The sequence below is a fragment of the Metopolophium dirhodum genome, chromosome 5 (assembly GCF_019925205.1).
Source record: "Metopolophium dirhodum isolate CAU chromosome 5, ASM1992520v1, whole genome shotgun sequence".
In the NCBI taxonomy this organism is placed as follows: Eukaryota; Metazoa; Arthropoda; class Insecta; order Hemiptera; family Aphididae; genus Metopolophium; species Metopolophium dirhodum.
The window spans coordinates 2956934-2979904 of NC_083564.1; the positions used below are offsets into that span (position 1 = coordinate 2956934).

At 29.2% G+C, this 22971-nt stretch overlaps 1 protein-coding gene across 1 annotated transcript; it reads left to right on the top strand.

The window, feature by feature from the left end:
* Positions 1 to 15538: 15538 nt before the first annotated feature.
* Positions 15539 to 18192, top strand: LOC132945304 (urease accessory protein UreE-like). Its single transcript, XM_061015008.1, has 2 exons — positions 15539 to 15600; positions 16170 to 18192. Exons 1-2 carry the CDS (start codon positions 15598 to 15600, stop codon positions 16797 to 16799), a joined length of 633 nt encoding a protein of 210 aa, XP_060870991.1. The 5' UTR covers positions 15539 to 15597; the 3' UTR covers positions 16800 to 18192.
* Positions 18193 to 22971: the final 4779 nt, after the last annotated feature.

Consider the following 22971-nt stretch of genomic DNA (forward strand, 5'->3'; position numbering starts at 1 on the left):
TGCGCCCCGCACTTTTGGGAATTTCCACTTGTGTGTTATACGTCCGGGGACACGACTTTATGTAAACAAGTTAAAAGTATATAGGCACACAATAATTAGTGTAAAGCTTGATCGTAGGTAGGTACCTATTAAACACGGTTAAATATACAGTGATGTTCTCCAGTTAACAGTGCGCATATTCTGATGACGTGTCTTGGGAAATATGGAGGAGATGGTGAAATATCATGGTGGAAGAAGTGAATAAGGACGAAGTACGTAACGTCGTGACGTCAGCTTGGGCGATGCGCAGTGACAGTGAATCTAGAATTCAGCGGGGCATCTCTGTATTTATTTAGCCATGTTATTAAATACATAATATTATATTATACCTACTATAATAGTGTTGTCGGTTCGAATAATAGTAATAATATGTTTCCAAAATGTTTCAGTGAACTCTCGCAATAACTACTAGGTAAGGTACTTATTACATTTTACTAAGAAATCACACATCAAATAATAGTATATTATATTATACTAGTACAGTACCTACTACTATATTATAGTAGATTCATTCAGTCAAAGGTATATGTGTTCTGATTATTCAGTTCATTATGTTGTTCTTAGTATTACGCACGCATACCGGGTTACGTCAAACGAGGTATAACTTGTGAGGTTAACCTACCTATATATGATGCCCTTGTCAACACTCAAGTTTAGAACAAACGCTTCAAAATGGTAGAGGATCGTGAAAGAATCGCGTGTCTTATTACGATCATTATTCGAGCGGGTGTTCAAATAAAACGTCGGGGGTAATATTCTTGTTCGTTCGTGTTTGCAACTAAAATGATTTGACTACAGTCTGCAACACGGATTAATGGATTATTATAACACAATACATCATGATCATAGTTTGTACTTTTTACGAATAAATACCGTACGATTTGCCAAGCATGCTCAGCACATGTTTATACATATTATACAAATATGATATACATATATTATGTATAATCCAAAAATCAATATTTTAATAAATTATCAAAGGAAAAAGGGGCGGTAAACATGCTTGTTGAATCACCCTGTAGAATGTAGATATATAGTTTTAGGTCCATCGTTTCAAGTTTGTAGAGTAAGTAATTTAGCATCATGATGTAAATAACGTTTTTTGATACTGTGGGTTTTTGGATAACCGTACAAAGTGTAGACCACACAAAAATAAGAGTCTTTTAATTGTATACAAGATATAGACTTTGACTGTAACAACATTTTCTACAAATTGAATTCCAAAAACAATTATTACTACGGGAAATTTATCTTGATAAAATACTGTCACAAATGATAACAAATCAGTTATTTTCTAAACATCGCTATAATTCCTACAGACCACTAATCGGGTTTAAAAAAAATGTTGGTATTAAATAGTCTTTCTATACCAAATCATTGGTATTTGTGTTAGGTGCTTACTATAGTTTAGAATTATTCGTTACTAGAAGGATAACAACGTTACGAGTTATGACACTCCTAGACTACCAATAACTATTTTGTTTTAATTACGAAAATACTTATGGTAAGTACGTACCGATTTTCGATAAAAATTCAGTGGCATGACCTCGGTGTTTTGGCCCGGAAGCCAAATTTTCAGCAGGTCTCCGTCCAGACATTATACACGTGGATTATTTAAGTATAAAAAGTGGGCAAAAAATTTATTTTTGAGATTTCCCACTGACTGATTCAACGCGTTATCACTATATTCAGAGAACATAAAAAAAAATACAATTCTAAAATAATTTAAACCTAATTTATATATTAATATATTGTATATTTATAATACACACACACGCATATATATGTATATAATAGAACAAACTGAGCTATTTCGAACTTAAAATAATATATGTAGGTAGAATCATAGTCTGACAAGAAACATAATGGTGGTTATAACAAACTTAAAAAAATATATATTTCGTTGAAATTTAAAAATCTTACGAGTGTAATAATATATTATACTCGATATAAGGACAAAAAAAATATAATCTCTGATCTCTCTTATACATACACGTATAAACATTGTTACATCACTTGAAATATACACCTACGTTGTGGTCGTAGTTATAGTTTTAACATGTCCAATAAAGATAAAAAATTGGTTTTGTCGAAAAGTGCAAGAGAATTTTGTTTTTTTATCTATACGCGATAACAGCGTATACATAGTAATATTATAGGTATTGTACATAGGGTGATTCTTTCAAAGGTAAACCTTCATTTTACCGAAATGTATTGACATTTTTGCAAATACTTTTTGATATGAACATACCAGCCAAAAGACTTTATGTTAAAATATAATTTCAGATACCTTAGATTTTTATGTTACACTTGATGATCAGTAGTTGCTATGGTTGCCATCATTTGCAGATAATACAAATGCGTAAATAATACATAATTATTATTTCCTTGCAATTCAAAAGGCATGTTTATGATTTTATATATTTCCAAATGAATGTTTTTTATTTTTTACATAATTTTAAGTTATTACAATTATTTTATTTTTTTTTTAAATCATCTTTTACTATTGTTGTAATTATCTACTTTATATTATGAATATTTAAAGCTTAGATGCATGGATAATAATAATATAGTGGACCAACATTTTACGGGGTAGCCCTGTGCTACCACATTCCGTTCATCTAACTTTCAATACTTATTGGTTATAAGTAGTAGGTATACTACTCATTTGAAATTTATTTTAATACTAAACTCCACATGTGTAGTGTAAAGTATGTATATAACTTATCGTAAGACGTAAATTCACTAAAATGTAAACATTTTCTACTTCAAATTAATGAAAAATTAAAATATTATAACATAATTTTTTTCAAATAGTATATTGTTTTGTAATAATTGACAATTGATTGTCTAAAAGAAACAATATAACTATTATAAAAAATTCTTCGAGAAAATTAGTGTATACCTTTAAAAGAATCACTCTGTATAAACCGACCCGGATGCTGAACGCATTCATAATATCTAATAAGTAATAACAATAGGTAGTAAAGTATTTCAAACATTGGGTACATCGCCGAATTATTATTGTTCATAGAAATCGTTAAATTATCATAATCTCGTACATTAGGTGGCGTGTCATATAATAATAATAATAATATTTATTATATAATTACGTAATAGTAATCTGGAATATTCAAATAAAATCTGAAATTTACAACTCAAACGGACGTTACGGTGTCCCGCGCATCGAATAATAATAATGATGATGATAATAATAATACGATTTAACGAATAACGATGTAAATTATTATAATGCGTCGGCTCTCGATTTTTGTATCGGTTATTAAAACCGATCAGTTTATGCGTTATACATATTATTATTATAATATGCGATATCCATAACAAACTATTTCCGAACAACGCAGCGGTCAATCATTTAGTGGTATATTATAAATGTGTACACACGCGGTGCGACGGAATTCACTTCGATTGCGATCTCCGATTTTCGGGTGGAAACCATTATTTAACACATATAATAATAATAATAATAACAATAATATATTATGTACAGCACTCGGGGCTTATCTAACGTGAGATTTTAGGAGTCCGTCCACACATACAAATATAATATATACATACACAATATATAGGTAGATATATATTATCGTCGACTGGGATTTTTGTAGAAATGGGTTAATACAGTTAGAGACTCCCGGGAATGGAAAGGGCCGAACACAGTTTTCTTATGCGTGTAGGTACATGTAATATAAGGTACCTACGAGTATATATCTGATAAGTATCGAAAGGAAAATAATTTTTTTTCTCTGATTTATGGTTTAGGATTGACCCAAACAAATTCACAGGACCGTAGTGTACACCGTGGTAGTATTATAGAGATATTATAATATGAGCATTTCATCGAGCATTCATCCCCGTCAATATAATTCCATTTGATATATTATTTTATGAAATAATTATATTATTACTATGGAACATTATTAAGCACTCATTATTGGACGTGTACACTTACTAACAATTTTTGGTATGTTCACCTATTATACTCAAGATACAAATAATAATGAGAACTTTATCTGTGTCGTAGTATTTTCATTTTTTTTGGTAGCACTAAATAAACCAATCATTTTTAGTAACTAAATGAAAAAAACAAAAACAATCTAATGTTCTTAAACTGACAACTTTAAATTTGTTTATGTTATCCAAATAAAAAAACCCCTACCACACAGATTAAGTTCTTCCGTATGCGTTGTGTAATTTTGGTAATTCTACTATAAATACAGAGGGAGTAAAATTGTCCCGCGAAAAACAGTTTATGCTATGTTGTACATTTGTAAGACGGAGACATAACGTTTGAGATTAAGATATTGAAAAACGGAGTTCGAAGCAAACTATGAAATATTACACTCTATTAGTTTAAAAAAAAAATATCAAATTTGGTTTATTCTACAGAACAGGGTCATTATTCCCGTAAAGCATATTTTTGTGTAAAAAATTACATCGGCACCGTGCACCTTAAAAACCATAATATAACTATGTTTGGTGAGAGAAAACATGTCAAATATACAAATGCGCTTGAATTTAAGTTTATTTTTCTATTTTTTCTTAGTCAGTGAAACATATATTTCGTACATTCCTGTTAATGTTATTGTTTGAAAAATTATATTTTCCAGCCTAATTATAGAAGTAAAATAGTAGTAAAAACATTATTTACTACAGTCAATCTGCTTCAATATGAAATATTGGACATTTTGATAAAAAAAAGAGAGAATCCACACATAATAAGTAACATTTCAAAATAATAAATCTTAGTTTTTTTTCATCAACCTCATATTCAATAGTTTTAAAAATGTGTAAATTTTACGATCTATGAACGTCCTGAAAGTTACATAGTCTTACATTTCCACTGCATGTGTTTATTATACATCTCGTTTTGTTTTATTGAAGTGTGCCTTTCGGAGAGTCGTGCAATCAAAAATAAAATATATAATAATAGCTTTAATAGCTGCCATATGATATTACTCACAACCCGGATGAGATGTCTATTTATTTGTAACCCAATTCCCGGAATATAATTATATTTCACTTTTTTATCCTCACCTGGTCTGGTGAAATTAAATTATATATTTACAAAAACGCTTCAAATGTTGCCACAAAAGCTTCTAGTAAAAACCACCAGTATAGAAAACAAAATTCAAAGAGCGAGCATACATTTTATACCTACATTTTTTATAATCTTTTTTTATTTTTTTTATTGATTATGAACAGTGATATATATTTTTTTAGGAAAAAAAATTCTATTGATCTCATAATATCTTGACCACATAAATGGTATAAAAACCAATAACGAATATAGTGTATAATATAATACGCATCCTTAATTTTATGCTCACGTCATAAAGTAAGAATTGTTTAGAAAATAATTGATATATTTTTATAGTATCATTTACAAGTAGTTTGAAGTTCCTTCGACGTATAATAGGAAACAGCATGATGAATTTGGCGAACAAAAGCTCCAAATTGAATCAAACAAATCTTTTTAGCTGGGAGAGTGCGGTCAGTCAGACGAGAACACAACTTTATGACTATAAAATTTTGATGAGATCGACAAAGCAATGCGTCCGAAAGTTTCCCGAGGCTATATATCAAAGAATAAATAAATCATTGCAACCAAATATTCTTTACTTCAGCAACTTCTGCCGAAGTCAAAGAAAGAAGTAACTGCACAAGTAAATATAAATTCGTATTAGCATTCAAGTATTGACTTCCAAGTTTTGGTGCACGCACTACCCAGTGTATAATATATTGTTCTCAGAATATCACCAAGAAATATTACAAAGTATATATTATATTGTACGATTGTATTTAAAATCGATATCATCGACATGGTATTATGTTAGTATGCACAAAATTAAAGATACGAATAACGTTATTATTACGATGTTTTTTACGATGAATAATTATTTTGAAACGGTTGCAAAACATACAACACTAAAATATGTATATTTTTAAGAGGATTAATTTAATAATAATTAAAAACAGAATTTGAAAAATAAATTTAATTTAAAAGGTTAAAACTTTATCAATATAATACTATGTTTAAATATTGTAATTGTTTTCTGTTGCTTTAGTGAAAACAGCGTTATCAATAACTTATTGGAAGTAGAAATAAAAAAAAACGTACTTTTAATAATTAATAATGCAAATAGTGATCACGTTTCAATATTGTAAGTTAAAAGTATTAAATCAATAGTTACGATTCTAAAACATTTTGATGGACAATTTGTACTACTCGACTTCACCCGTGAAAAAATTAATAAATATAAAATACGGCATTTTATTGGTGTATCTCAGTTTAGTGTACCTCAGTTCACGGGAAAATCGGTGTCGGTATAATTCGTTTTGTGAACTAATTTGACCCAGATTAGATATAGCACTTGGTATATTTTTGAACGTGGTTCAAAACACTTTTCAAACTTTCTAAGAAACAAATCTGAAATTTTCGTCGAAATTGGTTGAGGAGTTTACGAGTCTATAAACCACAAACATATTATGGACATTGTCTTTTGTTGTATGTATTTGAATATCAAACAATTGGTTAAATATTGTTTTATTTTATTAAATCCAATAGCAACGCATTTGTTATAGGGTCCAAAAATTTCATAAAATTTATTTTTTTGAAATATTTCATGAAAGTTGTATCACAATTTTTATTACAAAATGTTATAGAAATGTTGCTTACATATATATTTAAGTTTAAAATTCAAAAAATATTTTATTTTTGTGAGCCAAAACGAAATTCATGTACCACGTGTAACCAGCCTATAGCGACTTGTAGGGGTTGAAAAACGAAGACACTTCCCTAGTCTCCAGGAATCCGCGTGCAAAACTCGGTACCATTATTGGTTGTGAAGTTTTCAAGTCTATAAGCCTCACATAAACGTACATTTATTGTTATTATTACATAGATGAGAAATGCTCAAATGCCAACTTTAAAATATGACGAATAGGTACCTATATTATGGTCACTAATCGCGGTAGTACTAATAATTACTGTGTCATTTTATCTGGTTACGGATAAAAGTGGTGTTTGCAATTTCTGGGGAATTTCTGTCGACGATCATCATCATTAATCCCTCGAGGGAAAATGTATATCATTTTATCACCGAATGATTGTAAATTTAAATTGCGTAAAATATGTAGGATGATATAAGCTGCTCGCCTGCTATAGTACAATTTCAAAGTTACATAATATAACGTTTAACATATATTATTATTATCCTCCTGGTAACAATTCAAATACATAATTATTGGATAAGCATAATGTAAGGTCGTCGTTTTGCTTGGTCATGAATAAAATGAGTGACAATAAAACATAATCGGTTTAAGGAACTGCCAGTCATAATGGAAAGCGGTAAATTGGAAGGTATGGTCCTTAACAATTATTATTTATAAATAAATAAAACATACAAAATATTTAAATATTTAAATATTAAAAAATATCTTACCATGACATAATACACAAAACATAAAATCCTCTGCGCCAATACCTTCAAATGTTGATATTATTTTCTTTTTAGAGCAATAATTATTAATTGTCCTGTGCAGGTTGTACTTGATTTTAATTTTTTCAACAACACGTTTTGCCTCTTACTGATGAATATTTGAAACATGGTTGTCTTCATTATTTTATTTTGACGAATTTAACATTATTTTTAAGTTTTAATTATTTTTGCTTTACACCCAGAATACGTACATCTAAAATACTAGATGTTCAGCTTACAATAGCCATAATATAATATTTAGTATGATTATTTTAACCTCTTATTTATTATATATATTTTTTTTTAGTCAGGAAATTTATAATTTAAACTGAATTTACACTGCAACAGTTGTCGTACCTACGGCCAAATTGGAAAATAAAAATACATAATATTTCGAACAAAATTATAAAGATTATAAAATTTAGCAACGAACATAGTACCTATTAAGTATCAACTATTATATTAACCAATTATTTTATAGGATATATTATTCTATAATAAATATTATATAATATACATTAAAAATCTGATGTCAACATAATATGCCAACTACATCTGAATAGACAAAAATTCGAAAAAATGTCATCTATTTTAAATCTAAATGTAAATATTTTGAAATTTACGTACGCTATTTACATATAATGTCATTATTACCTATACGGCTACACATAATATTATGTTTAAATAATTGTTAATTAGTTACCTATTATTTATTAATATGTATTAATAAACCGATCGTTTTATTTTTTGATTTATCTCGTAGTTTTGTGTATAGTGTGCAAAGAAGAACTTAATGAGTCACAGCTATTTTAATGAAAAACAAATAAAACGGTTTTAAATGTTTATTTGTTTTAGTCCCCACGTTAATTGATATCTATTGAACGTTGAACGTTTATAATGACTATTCCGTGTTTTCTTTTATTAAATTATGCACCTCGTTTATTAAACTTTTAGATGCTGAACTATGCAATGATTCGGATTAACAACGTTGCAGTGTGAAAGTGTTTGTGTGTAACATAATATGAGTGCCTACGAAACTCCTTTAATTACGCCAATGTGTAAATTATCAGACAATTTTTTTTTTTTTTTTTAAAAATCGTGTTTGACGGTTTTTTCATAATAAAATTGTGTGGCTATTCTATGCATATAATATAGTTTCAAATAAATAATTAGATAAAAGTATATATTATTAATAATTATTTAGACTGTATCAAAATATACGTTAATACGTTTTCTTTCTTACGATTGAATTACACAAAATATTGCTATAAAATATTAATAACTTGACCTTTTATCTATTATCAAAAAAATAAAAATGTTCTATAACACGGTATAGTAAGCCGAGCTTAGGACCGTATTACAATCTATATGAATTTTCAGTAATAGTTAAGACAAAAATGTGTAAATATAATTAATAAGTACCGTTTAATGGTATAAATGGATTCCTGGTATAAATAGCTTAAATGTAGTCAAATATTTTGATATTTCATTGTGTATAAACAATTATATTATAAAAGCGTTTCTGGAATGTTTCAAGTTTCTTTATTATGGTTAATAACTTTTCAATTACGATAAACATAACTAAAATCGTTTTAGGAAAAATCTTTATTTTATGATTGAATATATAAGTTAAACTCAAACACTACAAAAATTTCGTAGTATGTATTTAAAATTTTTTTTTTTAATCTTAATTAACAATCATTTTATCAACATAAATAAAAAGATACTGGTACAAATAAAAAATATCTTTAAATAGTTTAAATAGGCCCAAAATATTATTTTAATTATATCCTGTAAAGAAAATGCTAAATTAAATATCTGGTGCTAACAGTTTGGTATTAAACGTTAATAAAGAAAATTGTTTTCGTCAAAAGCTGGTATTTCGTAAATATTTCCGTTTTTCCGTTGTATTTTGGTAGTTTTTTCCAATTATTTAAAAATGTACCAAGAATTATTGTTTCTTTGATACCTTTACATCTCATCCCCCACAAGTACTAACTAGAAATACCAGAAGTCCAGAAATCATATTCAAGGTTGAAGCATTTTTTCCACTCCAAAGTGATGAATGATGATAGCTAGGAAAAAATCGCATTATAAAATATATTATACATCAATAATTCCACGGGGTGTCGCCATTGGGTGACTTCCTCCTCCCATCAATCAAACCACATCAAATTTACCTGTTTTATAACGTGTAAATACAGATTGTAATTATACATTTTTTGTTCAATAAAAAAAAAAAATTATTATTCTGTTTAGAAAATAAAACTACCAGATGATAAAATACTACGAGGGGTCTCTATAGAATTTGACGGGTCTCTTCTTGGACGCAGTTAATTTCTATAAAGTATGTAGGTTCGTCAGACCTGCGCAAAATACAATACATAATTGTAAACTATAATAATAGTAGATCCTACTTCTTTCTGTCTAATTTACGACTTTGATTTTTATAGTCGACATAATATAACGTTATAATAGTATGCATACAAAATGTTTGTTCCGAAAAATATCGAATAATAATAAAAATAAACGAGAAAAACGTCGTAAGACGGAATTAAACTATAATACAGATACGCACTAGACGTATCTGGATAGACAACGCATATATAGATAAACGCGAGTGGATATTAGGCGTATAGTTTATGCGTGCGGCATTCTATTTTACGAAGAATAATAATAATAATATTCGAGGTTACGATCGCTTTGTTACGAAAAGAGATAAAAAGATAAAAAAAAAAATGTAGCAGTGGTATTGAGACTTTTGGAAACGACGCGCGCAGAAGTCGGGGAAGAGAGAAAATTGTAAAAAAAAAAAAATACCCAAAGACGAAAAAAAATGGCTAGAGGCAATCTAAAAAGATATGGAAATGCGCGTAGAGTGCGAAACACGAACATAATATAATGTGCTCACGGGGTGGGCCGAGGCGTCCGCCCGGCGATAACGAACCACTCGCGGGGTCGACGGGACAGACCGCGAATACGGCCGTGCTCACCCTGTCGTACACATAATATATAATGCGTATATTATTATATACGTTCGTCGGAGATCGTCTCTTGTAATATTTATATACACATCGTACATAGCGGGAGTTGAGGACTACTATTGCCGGTTGGTTAACCTCGCACGAGCTATATAGATATTATAATAATATATGGTAGACGATACACCGGGACGACGATAGAGTTGTATAAAGGCGCGACGAAGAAACGCTCATGTAAAAACGACGACGAAAAATATAGCGACTGGCTTAAAGTTCAAGAATAACAACTGTGCAGCCGATTAAATTGGATTGACGATAATAATAATAATTGTCCGACGTCCGTTTCGGACTGAAAAAGAAACGTTTGTTTGTTTTTATTAAATATCGCTTCTTTTTGTATATATATATTGTTCTAAAATTGATAATTTTATATTGGAGCCAATATATTATATTACATTACGCGATGTATATTATTATTTTCTATACCAAATACAAAAATACATTTCGAACAGACAAAAATATTATGTCAGAAAGACTAAAGTTAACGCTTGGAAAATAAAATTACATTTGTATAATATTATATAATATGATATAGACTATACCGAAAATAATATCAAAGTCTGCGCCGAAAAATCGAAGAGCTTGAACTAACAAAACTCATGTCGAAAATTCGCTTAAATTTATTACCTACGTCAATATCGCCCGTCCATAGCAAGACTTTACAACTTCAGCCATCACCGTCTGTATATAATATGTTAAACCTCATACAATATAATATTATCAGTGCATGTTATAAGGTTTCGTTTACCCAAAGCTTATGTGCACACGTGCTAGTATATAAAATATACTAATTTAATTATTTCGATTAAAATATTTTCAGAGTTTAAGCTCAGAAAACATGACGTCCCCCCACTTTGTCCTTCGACTTAAAAATGCCACCAAATAATTGGAAGTCGAGTTATATATTAGAATTAAAGTATACATATATTTAAGTATATTAGATTTATATTATATTTAATATAAAAATGCTATACGACTAAGAGGGCGAAAATAATAAAAATGTGTAATAATTACTTGTTTTTTAATTTTTTTATTTCGTTCGACGATGCCGCGGGAACTACGGTTTTCATGGAGTACTAAATTAATTGACATCGAAACTCAACTTGTAATATTCCATGGTGTTTTGAAGTTGATAGGACAATTATTATTTCGTACTAAGTTATATTATGACACATCACACGATAGTTTACATTAATATTCATTTGCAATTTGTGCGTCATCGCAATATGTGAGGGTTAGTGTTTGGTATATTATGTGCACATACGTATTAGTTCAAATACGGTTATTTCTGAATATATTCACTAAAACTCTTTCATATTTACCGCCCTTCGTTTTGCATGAAGTTCAAAACAATTAGTAAACTAGTAAAATTAAAAATAAATTTGTATACATCTTCTATTTAGCAGTGACTTTTGTTTGAACTTCACGCTCATTAACCTAAATGGTCGATTGTCATACAAAATGGATTTGGCTTTTTAAATATCCGAATTGTTAAGTTATTTTCACTGTAAAATTTAGAAGCTAACTCATATTATTTTTAAATAAAAATAAATGTTGCGCTCAACGATAAACAGTGAAAAATAATTTTACAACTTATTTCATAGAGGGTGAGTCGATTATACAATATAATATAACAATCGTTGTACTTTTGATAGTTACATACAAATCTGCCACTGTCTTGTAAAAAATAAAGACTATAATATTATGTCATATGCATTTAACGCGATTTTTCTTCGAATAATTTCCCATTTTAATAATATACAAACTATGCTCTGAATGTGAGTTTGGTATATTATATATATATATATATATATATAGTTCTGTAACATATTATTATGTTGTCATTCTCAAACTCTGAATTGTAGAATTGTACACGTTTTGGAATTTTAAATTGTTTATTCAATATTACTGGGCTCCTGACATATTATGAGCATCGAAATTCTCGAACAAGTTCATTATTGTTCATAAATAGTTTTAAAAATAAATATCTAAATAATATGCCATTAAAAACATATCAGCTGTGCATTTTGTGAACAAAATTACAATACTTTGAAACTTTCCGGCTAAAATAATATATTTTGTACAAAGGCGTTTTCTCTCCTATATAATATTGTATGATGTACTATAATGACTAACTGCAATAATAACACGCGTGTATATTCATCGTTCACGTTTTGTTAATTTTAAATTTCAGTCAAATTGTTGTTATTGTGTTTGTTTTTTTCCAGTTAAAATAGTTAAGACGAAACTCACTGTAGCTAACAACAATAAACTGAAGACATCGTCGACGTAAATTATGTTAAAATATTCATAAAACATTTTCACACGAGCGATTTCTGCAATTCTGCTAGTAGAGGTAAAACCACCATAAATGTACTCTAAATCTTCATGTTTTCAATGATAAATTGTGCGCGTATCTATCTATGTGTTGCGACAATATCTTATAAAATAAAATAACTGTACGGAAAATACGACATTAAGTAGTTTGAATATACGATTAAAAAACGATTTGAATAAATTGTATAGAGTGTGATGGCGTGATGCAGTAATATAACCACATTATTATAATAAACGACGCGGGAGATTTGAATTTATGAAAATGCATTGATGTACTCGACGAAATAATTATGTTGTTATAGGCATGACTAAATAAGCATACATGCCAGCTAGATGATATTGCGCAAAACGTTTCCCAGACTTGGAATAAACGCTTTAATAATAGTTTACATTATCCATTTTATATCGTTTTTCACGTTTTCGTCCATATCCGAGGGGCTATATAGTAGCAAAAATTAAACTTAAGTTGACATGCATTTCATACCGTACAGTGATAGTTGTAACTTGTAGGCGTCGACCACATAATAAACTATTACCTAGTTTATAATGAGGTCGAAGGTGCGTATTTCGGTCGTATTACTCAAATAGTCGTAACTTTCAGTTTGCCTAAAAATAATCCAATTCTTATCGTTTTATAACAATTTTTCCATTTTGTCGACTACGAATATTGTTAACTAGGGTTCTGAATTTGAAATATTTCAATGAATTTATGAAAAATATTTTCTCTTCTTTTAAACATATTTCAGTATTTGGTTATAGATGATTAGAAATATCAAATAATATATTGATCACACACTTAGAAATAAAGAGGAACATATTATTTTTGTTGATTTATTATTTCATATTTGTATATTCTATATGTAGTGCTGAAAAATATTCCTAGCGTTATTTTGAGAGTAAAGACATTTTTTTCATGAGTTTTAAAATATTGTTATATGCGGACCGTCAGCGATCCAAAAGATAATGGTTTGAAATAAAGTTGAAGTCGATTTCAACCAGTAAATTAAATAATAGTGTATATTTTCAGTAATTATTAAGTGTACAAAAGTCGTATAATATGTGTGTGTATGTGACTGAGTTATGTGATTATGTGAAGGTGATCTGGACTCTTTTAAAACATTTTATTTTTATTTTTAATGGAAATGAAATATTTCAAGAAAATGAATTTTATGAAATTTTAAAACCCTATTGTTAACTGATAATACCATTTAACTATCAATATTCAGTACTATTATAGATGATGAAAATAATTTGTAGTGATGGGCAGCAATATAGATATCGATATTGTTTTATAAATCAGGAATTCGTTTTTTCTTATCTTCAATAAGGTAAAGAAAATTTTCCAAATAATTATTATTAATTTAATATTTATTTGTTAATTTATATTAATTATTAATTGTAATAAGTAGTAACTAATAACTTATAAGTACTAAGTAGATAATATTTAAAATGTGTATTTTTGATATTTTTGATACAATATAGTAAAATCGGAACGACATCGATACACAAAATTATATGGTTGCCTATTAATAATAATTTGTAATTTTTCATATTAATGACGAACTTTATCATATATTTGAATGTCGAACTTTGCACATTCATTAAAATTTTTTTTGGTATTTATGTGAGGACATTGTTTTTTTTTTTTTAATAATGACAAAATAACTAAACTCATTAAATAGAAATTTATTTTAATATCGAATTTCGTTAACTTTTTATTTTGAAATGCTTATAAGTTACAACATTTTTTATGAGTTTCCGGTACTTATAAGTTACAACATTTTTTATGAGTTTCTGGTACTTATAATAATTACTGATTCAAAAATGTCATTTACCAGCTAATTAAAGATAAGAAAAAAAACCAGTTCCCAATAAATAAAACGATATCTAAAATTTGTTACGACATCGATATCGTACCGAATTATTGATACTGTTGCCCATCACTAGGTATTAAATAATAATATGTTATTGCATATATTATGATACATTTTTCATTATTTCTGTACTTAATGTACTTGTCAGTTGTCGGTGAACTGGGTATCGCCGCAGTACTTTACCGATATATACATCGTTCCAATATTTACGGATGATAGCTGGTAGGTACGTATATTTTTTTAGTAATTTCCTGAGTCCAGTCAAAGATAATAGGTTCTAAATTGAATTATTTAGGAGAAGTGAACTTCTATGAAAGAAAAAAATAAATAAATAAAAGTAAACGTGATTGCGATTGTATTGCGAAGGCTTTTGGCATGGCTATTTATTTATTTATTAAAATGATTCGTTCGACATTGTGAATATTCGGAGTACGATGCGGAAGTCGGAACCTATTCTTATCAGGTTTAGGCTCGAAATAACATTTATGTGGATAATCGATGTCAGCCATCATCAGTGGTTCGTGACCGGGCGTCTTGAGGAAGCGTAATGAAAAATAATCGTCGAAACAGCATAAATATTATGGGTGACAATCGCCATAAATATCGTTATCGGCCGTGGTAGTCGAGTGATCTTACGATCGACCTTGCAACTCTAACGGAAAATCAATTAAATACGGTGGTAATAAGACATAATAAAATTTTATATAAAACGTCGCTCGTCGTCTAAAAATCGTTAGTAGCATTCTCCGCGAACGGATAACAATAATATTATTAACTGCTGAAGTGTCGACGACGACGCATAATAACATGGTGAGTCACTAACTTTTATAATAATTATATTGTCGTGTATATTTCCAAACCAATTATTATTTATTAACATGGATAATTACTGTAAGTCTGTAAGTAGGTACTACAATAATGCACTTAGGTACTTAAATCTCTTGATTTGATTACTGCTGCTGCTACTTGATACGATATTATTATTTTTATATTATTTATCTTAACGACCTTTTTTTTTAAATATAATTTTTATTGAACAAAATAGTCAGATATTAAATCCAGTACATAAATAAGATAATGATTAGTGCGTGTGTTGATATCGTCTGAGATCTTATAGAAATCAGATTATATAAAAGTTTGTGAAAGATAAAACTTCAAGACAGTTTATTATAAGCTCAACTTTTCTAAATTTAATATATAGTTTGGACGCAATTTACATACACTTAAGTTGTACCAATACATAATGTTAGGGTAGAACTCAACACGTATCTTTTTTTTTACCTATACTCATTTTTAGTGGAATTTACATGCACCCTAATCCAGGCTCTAGTTATTACGAGGTTTATTATAGTTCATTTCGTTTTTTCTAACAATTACAGTTGGACGGCTATACAGTGGTGACAATCACGGCAGGCCTTTGTTTGTCGATCGTCGTTGGGACCGTTTGCGACAACGCCGAAATGATGACCGCCTTGGGTCCAACGGTCACTAAGCCGCAACAAACTGCCGGAAATTTCAGTGGCAACTTGATAAGGAGTCCACGGTTTGTGGTGGTCAACGGTGACGGTGTGCCCGACTACGACGGCGCGGAAGACGATGACGACCATGTCGTGTACGACTACGACGATGGTGGTGGCAGTGGGGGCGATCACGACCACGACCACGGCTACGACCACGACTATCACGACATCGGGCATGATGATGACGACGACGATGACGATTTCGACCACGACCACGGTAGCGGTCCCGGTTACCACCATCACGTATGGTGGCACCACTACTACCATCACGGCGAACCGCACCTACCGTTTCCACTGTTCCCGCCCATCTTCGTGCACAGGCGACCAAGTTACCGCCGGTGCGATCAGTGGCCATTCGAGTGCAGGAGCACTTACGAAATGATCCAGTGGCTCCAATGTTATCACGAGTTTTTGGCCGGATCTGGAATCCACGACGAGGTCGGCCTCCACGGGCTGGTCGGGGTGCCCACACACGCATGGAAGAAGTAACGTCAGGGTGGTGTCGAGTGCCAGGACTTCGCGGGTGATCAAAGCGGAAAATCGCTATTTTTACGAATATCGTTCATCGTACGGTTATTTTTATCCCCGTTCCACAATGTTTACCCGTACTGGCATACTGATAGACGGATCTATTTTCAGAGACTGTCGGACCTTTTGTGTTTTCTTCCGTTCTGGTTCCGGTATTAGATTATTTCATTAAAAGATTCAGGTTCCAGTTCTGGTTTTTGAAAAATCTAAATTACGGTTTAAGGTCAAAACTGATGTTTAATGGTTCCAAATAAATATTTTTTTTTATATACGTCTCTGTAGTATCGGTTTAATTTTTTACACATAGGCACATACAGTAACTATATATAATAATATTATATCAAAATATAATATCAAATTAATCAGCCATTTAGATTTTAAGATATCACAATAAGAAATGATCGACTTATATATAAACTAATAACGTAATTTAACTAAGCACTCCTTTACTCGAAAAAATTATCACGGAGGTAAAACCAAAATGAAAATCACCTGTTCCATTAGGGGTTTTAGGGATGCACGATCGATTCTTTTCGGTTCAACTTTACCGGTCTTTATTATCCTGCAATAAGTCGCTATAAGTAATAATATAATTAAAATGCTATAACGGAACGTATTTTTGTCAGTCCTCGGCCGTAAATTGTCGAATTTTCGTCTCTCCATGCCACCGCAGTCACCGTGAAATCGAATCGTCACGGCTAATTTTCATTAGCTGGTCAGGTAAGAATTTAATTGTTATTTTCATAACGTTCGTCCAATGTCAAGATCACGTATTTAACTGTTCAATAAAGACGAATTAATTTTAAAAGCAACGGCGCGGTACAAAGACGATTTACCGATTAGGATTGAGCGTGCAAATCATTATAATTGTTGCGGAAACGGGAAAGGACGACGTTAATAATATTATCGTAGGTACACGTGTACGGACGGAAACGGGAATTTCCTTAAATTCATAAAATAAAAAAAAGATTTTAAAACCGTTTACGAGTATTATATTAATTAAAAAAAGCTAAAGTAAAAAATTAGTCCGTTTTTCTCAACTCGTGGAATTCATTAAACTTGGTTGGTACAACCGCTTATGTTGCGTATATATGTATTATAATATGCGTGTGTGTAAACCGCACGTGTTATTTTAATTTAAACATTGTTGTATTACACTCAAATAATTTTAAACCTAACCTAAGAAATATGTATGTTTCATTTCACAAACGGACACTGTAAATAAATAGTTTGACGAAGCATAAACTCGTAATTTATTATAATAATTTTAAGTAGATATTACATTTTAAAACGGTTCATATGGTTAAAAACTGGCTATATTGGTAAAAATAAATGTTATTAATTTGTAGTTATATTATCAACGTGTCTAATAATAATTTATTACTGTACATAATCTTAATAATTATTCTGCTGTGTTATAAAACAAAGTAATTTTATGAATATATGATATCAATATAAAATTATAGAATTCAATTATAGTAATATAGTGTTTATCAAATCATTCAAATCAAAATAAAACGATTATTACTTTATTAGAACAAACTATAATACTATTGGTATTTGGTAAGTATCAATTTATTATATTAGATTGATTGAAACGTTCCATAAAGGTTAAATTGAATTTATTAATATATGATGCATTTACGCGAACCGAAAGCTGTTTGTTTTAAAACTATATAATATATGTCTATGTGAGGGTATTAAATGTTGTATTCATTAAACAATTTATTAAGTATGACTTTCAGCTTGGGTTTTATTAATATCTAACAAACAATGAATTTAATGAATATATACAGTACTCGGAATTATAATGCATATTGAACAATTATTTTACTATTCGTTTGATGTATTATTAAAATTATAAAAACGGAACTTATTTATTTTTGATTTGAATTTATTTATTGTCATATAAAATAATGTAAAAATATTTATTTAATCGGACTTTATCAAGTATTTTAGATTCTGAGTGGAACGATGAATGTATTGATTTTACAATGATGTGTGTTTTTTTAAAATTTTTTTATTTTTGTGTCTGTGTACACGATAAGTAGTCGAAATAATGATTGGATTTTCAACTTCAGTATCATTGTTCGATGGGAAAGTGAATATCATTGGTGGATTTTCCAATTATTTTCAAAAGCACCGGGAAAAACAACATACAAATTAAGGAAAAACGGGAATTTTTACGCAAAATCGATTTTCTATAAAATCGATTTTGGTTTTTGGTGTAACTCTAAAACAAATAAACGTATATACACGTGAAATTTACACTGGTCATTTATATTAGCATTTTCTATACATGATAAAATTTTCAAAATATTTTGATTGGTTTTGAACTAATTAGAAACATTTTTAAGATTCCTTATAAGTTTATCTACCTCTATCAAAAAACAATTTCTGTAAGAAAGTCAAATTAAATTTTTACGAGCGTTTTAAGTTTATATTTTCACAATATTGGATTCACTCGATTTCTCATGTAGCGGTTTTGTTATTCAAAAACGAATAACTGTAGATAGATGAAAATTTTATTGAATGTTTATATTTTCATTTGTTATACACCATGAAAATATTTTAACTTTTTTTGAGCTGCTTATGGACATGGTCAGTTTTAAATTTTTTTTGTTTTTTTTTCCTATAATTATCAATAACATTTTATTTGTTGGGTAAAAAAGCGTGAAAATTTAATGCCAGGCTCCTGATATATTTTTACAATGGCAGTTAAAAAATATTAAAAATACATAGGCACAATTTTTTTTTTATAAGGATTTAAAGTTCGAATGTTGACAAAATGTATCAAATTTAAAATTTAATAATTATTTTGTAGTTAAAAATTTATAAAATGTTCAACTTTTGTAGATAAGGATTGAAAATTTAAAACAAGGTTCCGCGTAAATAAGTAAATATATAAATTACTTTACTCACAATAATATCATCAAATATACTTAGTAATGTCATAGGCTGACTGACCGTTTTCGCTCAGAATCAATTTTCTTATACAATGATATTATATCATTGAATTCCAATTTAACACCATCCATTATAGTGACCCACTTGTTACCTACTGTACAGCAGAGCGACATCTACTTACCCACCTTTTTCACCTTAATATTTATTTAATTCAAGTGTTTTATATTATAAACAAGTTGTGTTATATATTATATAATTATTAACTTCGGAAATTGGCTCTTATCATACTAATTCACAATGATTGATATTTATAGATGAATATAGTACTTATTATAGTTATAAATTAAAATGTAGTGAAAAAATTAATTTATTATCATTTACTGTTTGAATAAATCAATTCGTTGTGTTATATCTTATAGGTACTAGTGAATAGCAATGCAGTAACATAAGTTTCGCACTGTTATTCTGAAGTGTGGTTATATTAAATGAAACGCAGCTTTAAAATATTAAAATTGAGAAGTTGTATTAATTGTATTAAAAAAATAGTAGGTAATTTCCTATTTCATACAACTTCAACAGAGCGATAAACTTTAGAAAATAAGAATATAATATATTATATTGAAGCATATAACAATCACGTGCATTTTATATTTTTATATAATTCAGTTATCAATTTTGTATTTATGTATCTGCTTATAGTTTTTGCTCAATACAAATTTTATGAGCACATAAAACACATAGTATTAGTGATGAAACACTAGAACTCAAGGGTAAATTCTTAAATCAATTCAAGCCCTTATCTTGAATACTTTGACAGAATACGAATGCGACTTGACCTTAGCACACGTTATTACTCCCGGCTACACATTTAGATTTTAAGACGGCTGAGGGAGATCAAGAACCGAATTTACAAATGCACTGACCAGAGTTAAAATTGTTCGTTTACTTGCACTACAGATTCGCCCAAAAGATTTATATAGGCCGCTATGACACGCGCGTATGATGTCACAAATTCAACAGAACATTTCACTTCAGAAGTGGTCGTATTTAGAGTTTCCCGGGTATTGAGAAAATCATGAGTATATATACATTATTCGATGTGTCAGAAAAAATAAAATGTATTTATTCAAATGCTGCTTTATAATGATCTAAAATGTTAAGTACTTATACGATTTCCAAATATTATTTTATTTAATAACATTATATTTTAAAATCTTGTGTTATTATTATTCTAAATATTCAATTTTTTTCTGTTTTGTGGAAAAACATTGAACCATTGAATCATGGATATGTTTAAAATCATAAAATTATAAACATGTGCTTAAAAAAAATTATCCACGAGATTGCTTTGTTTTAATTAGATTATGCATCGGTATAACTAAGGACAACTTACTGTTTCGTGACGCAAAAATGTTGAGCTTACCAAATCATTTTGTGATGCCTAAGTAGTAGGTACGACACATCCACATGCACCGTTTGGACGTAATTTCTTTTCTTCAAAACAAAGCACCAATATTGTTATAATATTACAACTGTTGTCGTAGCCTTGTAAGGAGTTTCGCGAAGTTTAAATGCGGTAAAGCGATTATATTTTAATTGCAGCCGCTCGAACCGAGTAACCCTATAATGGCTTTTTTTCTACGAATTAAGATTCTATTTTAATCATGTTTTAATGACCGGAATAATTGCTAAGGAAAAATACTGTATGATCAAAACGTTAAATAATGAAATATGCAGCGTATATACCTGGTAGGTAAGTGGTTTATAACAGATTCAACGTGACTTATTATAATCACCAGTTTAATTCGTATAAGCCTCTCCCCCCCCTCAATATTATATTTAGTAATAATATTATCGACGGAAGATTAAAAACAAGAGTGCTTACCGATTATAGATAATTATATCGTTTTTTAGTCTTTATACTACAGCTACTTCATCGGGTGGCTCAGTCCCTAAAATATCCTAATTTTCGTACTACACATATTGTCCCAAATCGGTCAAATCTAAATTATTTCTAGATAAACCCTAGTATGATATATGCCACCGTTCACTACGAGGCTGATAATAATAAAAATAGCTACTCTCAATAACAATGAATAATAATAACTATAATAAGAGTAAAAGACGTAACAACACAAAATATTGTTTACTGTGTGTCTGTGTAGCATAGATAATATACGAATTATTATCTATGCTGTGTAGTAGATAATAATTAAAATGTGGTTTGGCAAAAAACCATTAAAATATAAACAAAATGTGAAGATATAAAATTATAATAATATTATTATTATAAAGGTTTAATTAGAATGACACACTTTTAAATTTCATACTACAAACTGCACTTTTCGTACTACACATAATTTTAGGGACTGGTGGTGACTTATTTTTTCCAACGGTCTGTGTTAATAATAATTTGGACAAACATTTAGTTCGGATAGACAATTTACCCAGTGTTGGCGTCATGATTTGCGAATCCAGTGCAATATTTTATAAATGCAGAACCTCCGGTTAGGGAAGATTGCCCAGACAACTAAGATATCGGAACTATGGCGCAGTGCGTCTCAAATCATAATATAATATCATGTTATTACAAATTTAAAACTAGATGGTGAAGTGAGGACTGGATGAGTTGTAATCCTCCATCCGTTTAAATAAAATCGTTCTGAAAATATTGACATAAAATTCGTATTTTATCTAGTCGACAACCCGCATACCTGCTGACAATTATTTTTATAATTTAACATATTGCTCCGTGGTTAAGATGACCGGTTTGAAAAATTCAACAATATAGAATAATAAGATCAACAATTATATGTGTAATTATATTTTTAAGGTCAGGCACCCATCATTGGAACAATGGCAAGGTATTAGTATTTAGTATTATACTACACAATAGGTAATCAATAAAATAATTAGGTATATATATAAAAAAAAGAATGAATAAGCATCGTATATATTTTTCTTTTGTAAATTAATTTTAACAATATTGCTCAACTATAATTTATATTCACGATTCGCGACATGCGACTATACAAGTACTCGACAATAATATTTATTTATTTATTTATTTATTTATTATTAATTCAAACGGGTAGAACCCAATTACGATTTTTTATAATTTAATAACAATTTTGTAGACTTAAATTTATGAAGAAATACAGTAAATAGTATATGTATAATAAAAATATAATATTAAAAACAATAAAAACAATATAAAAATATAATA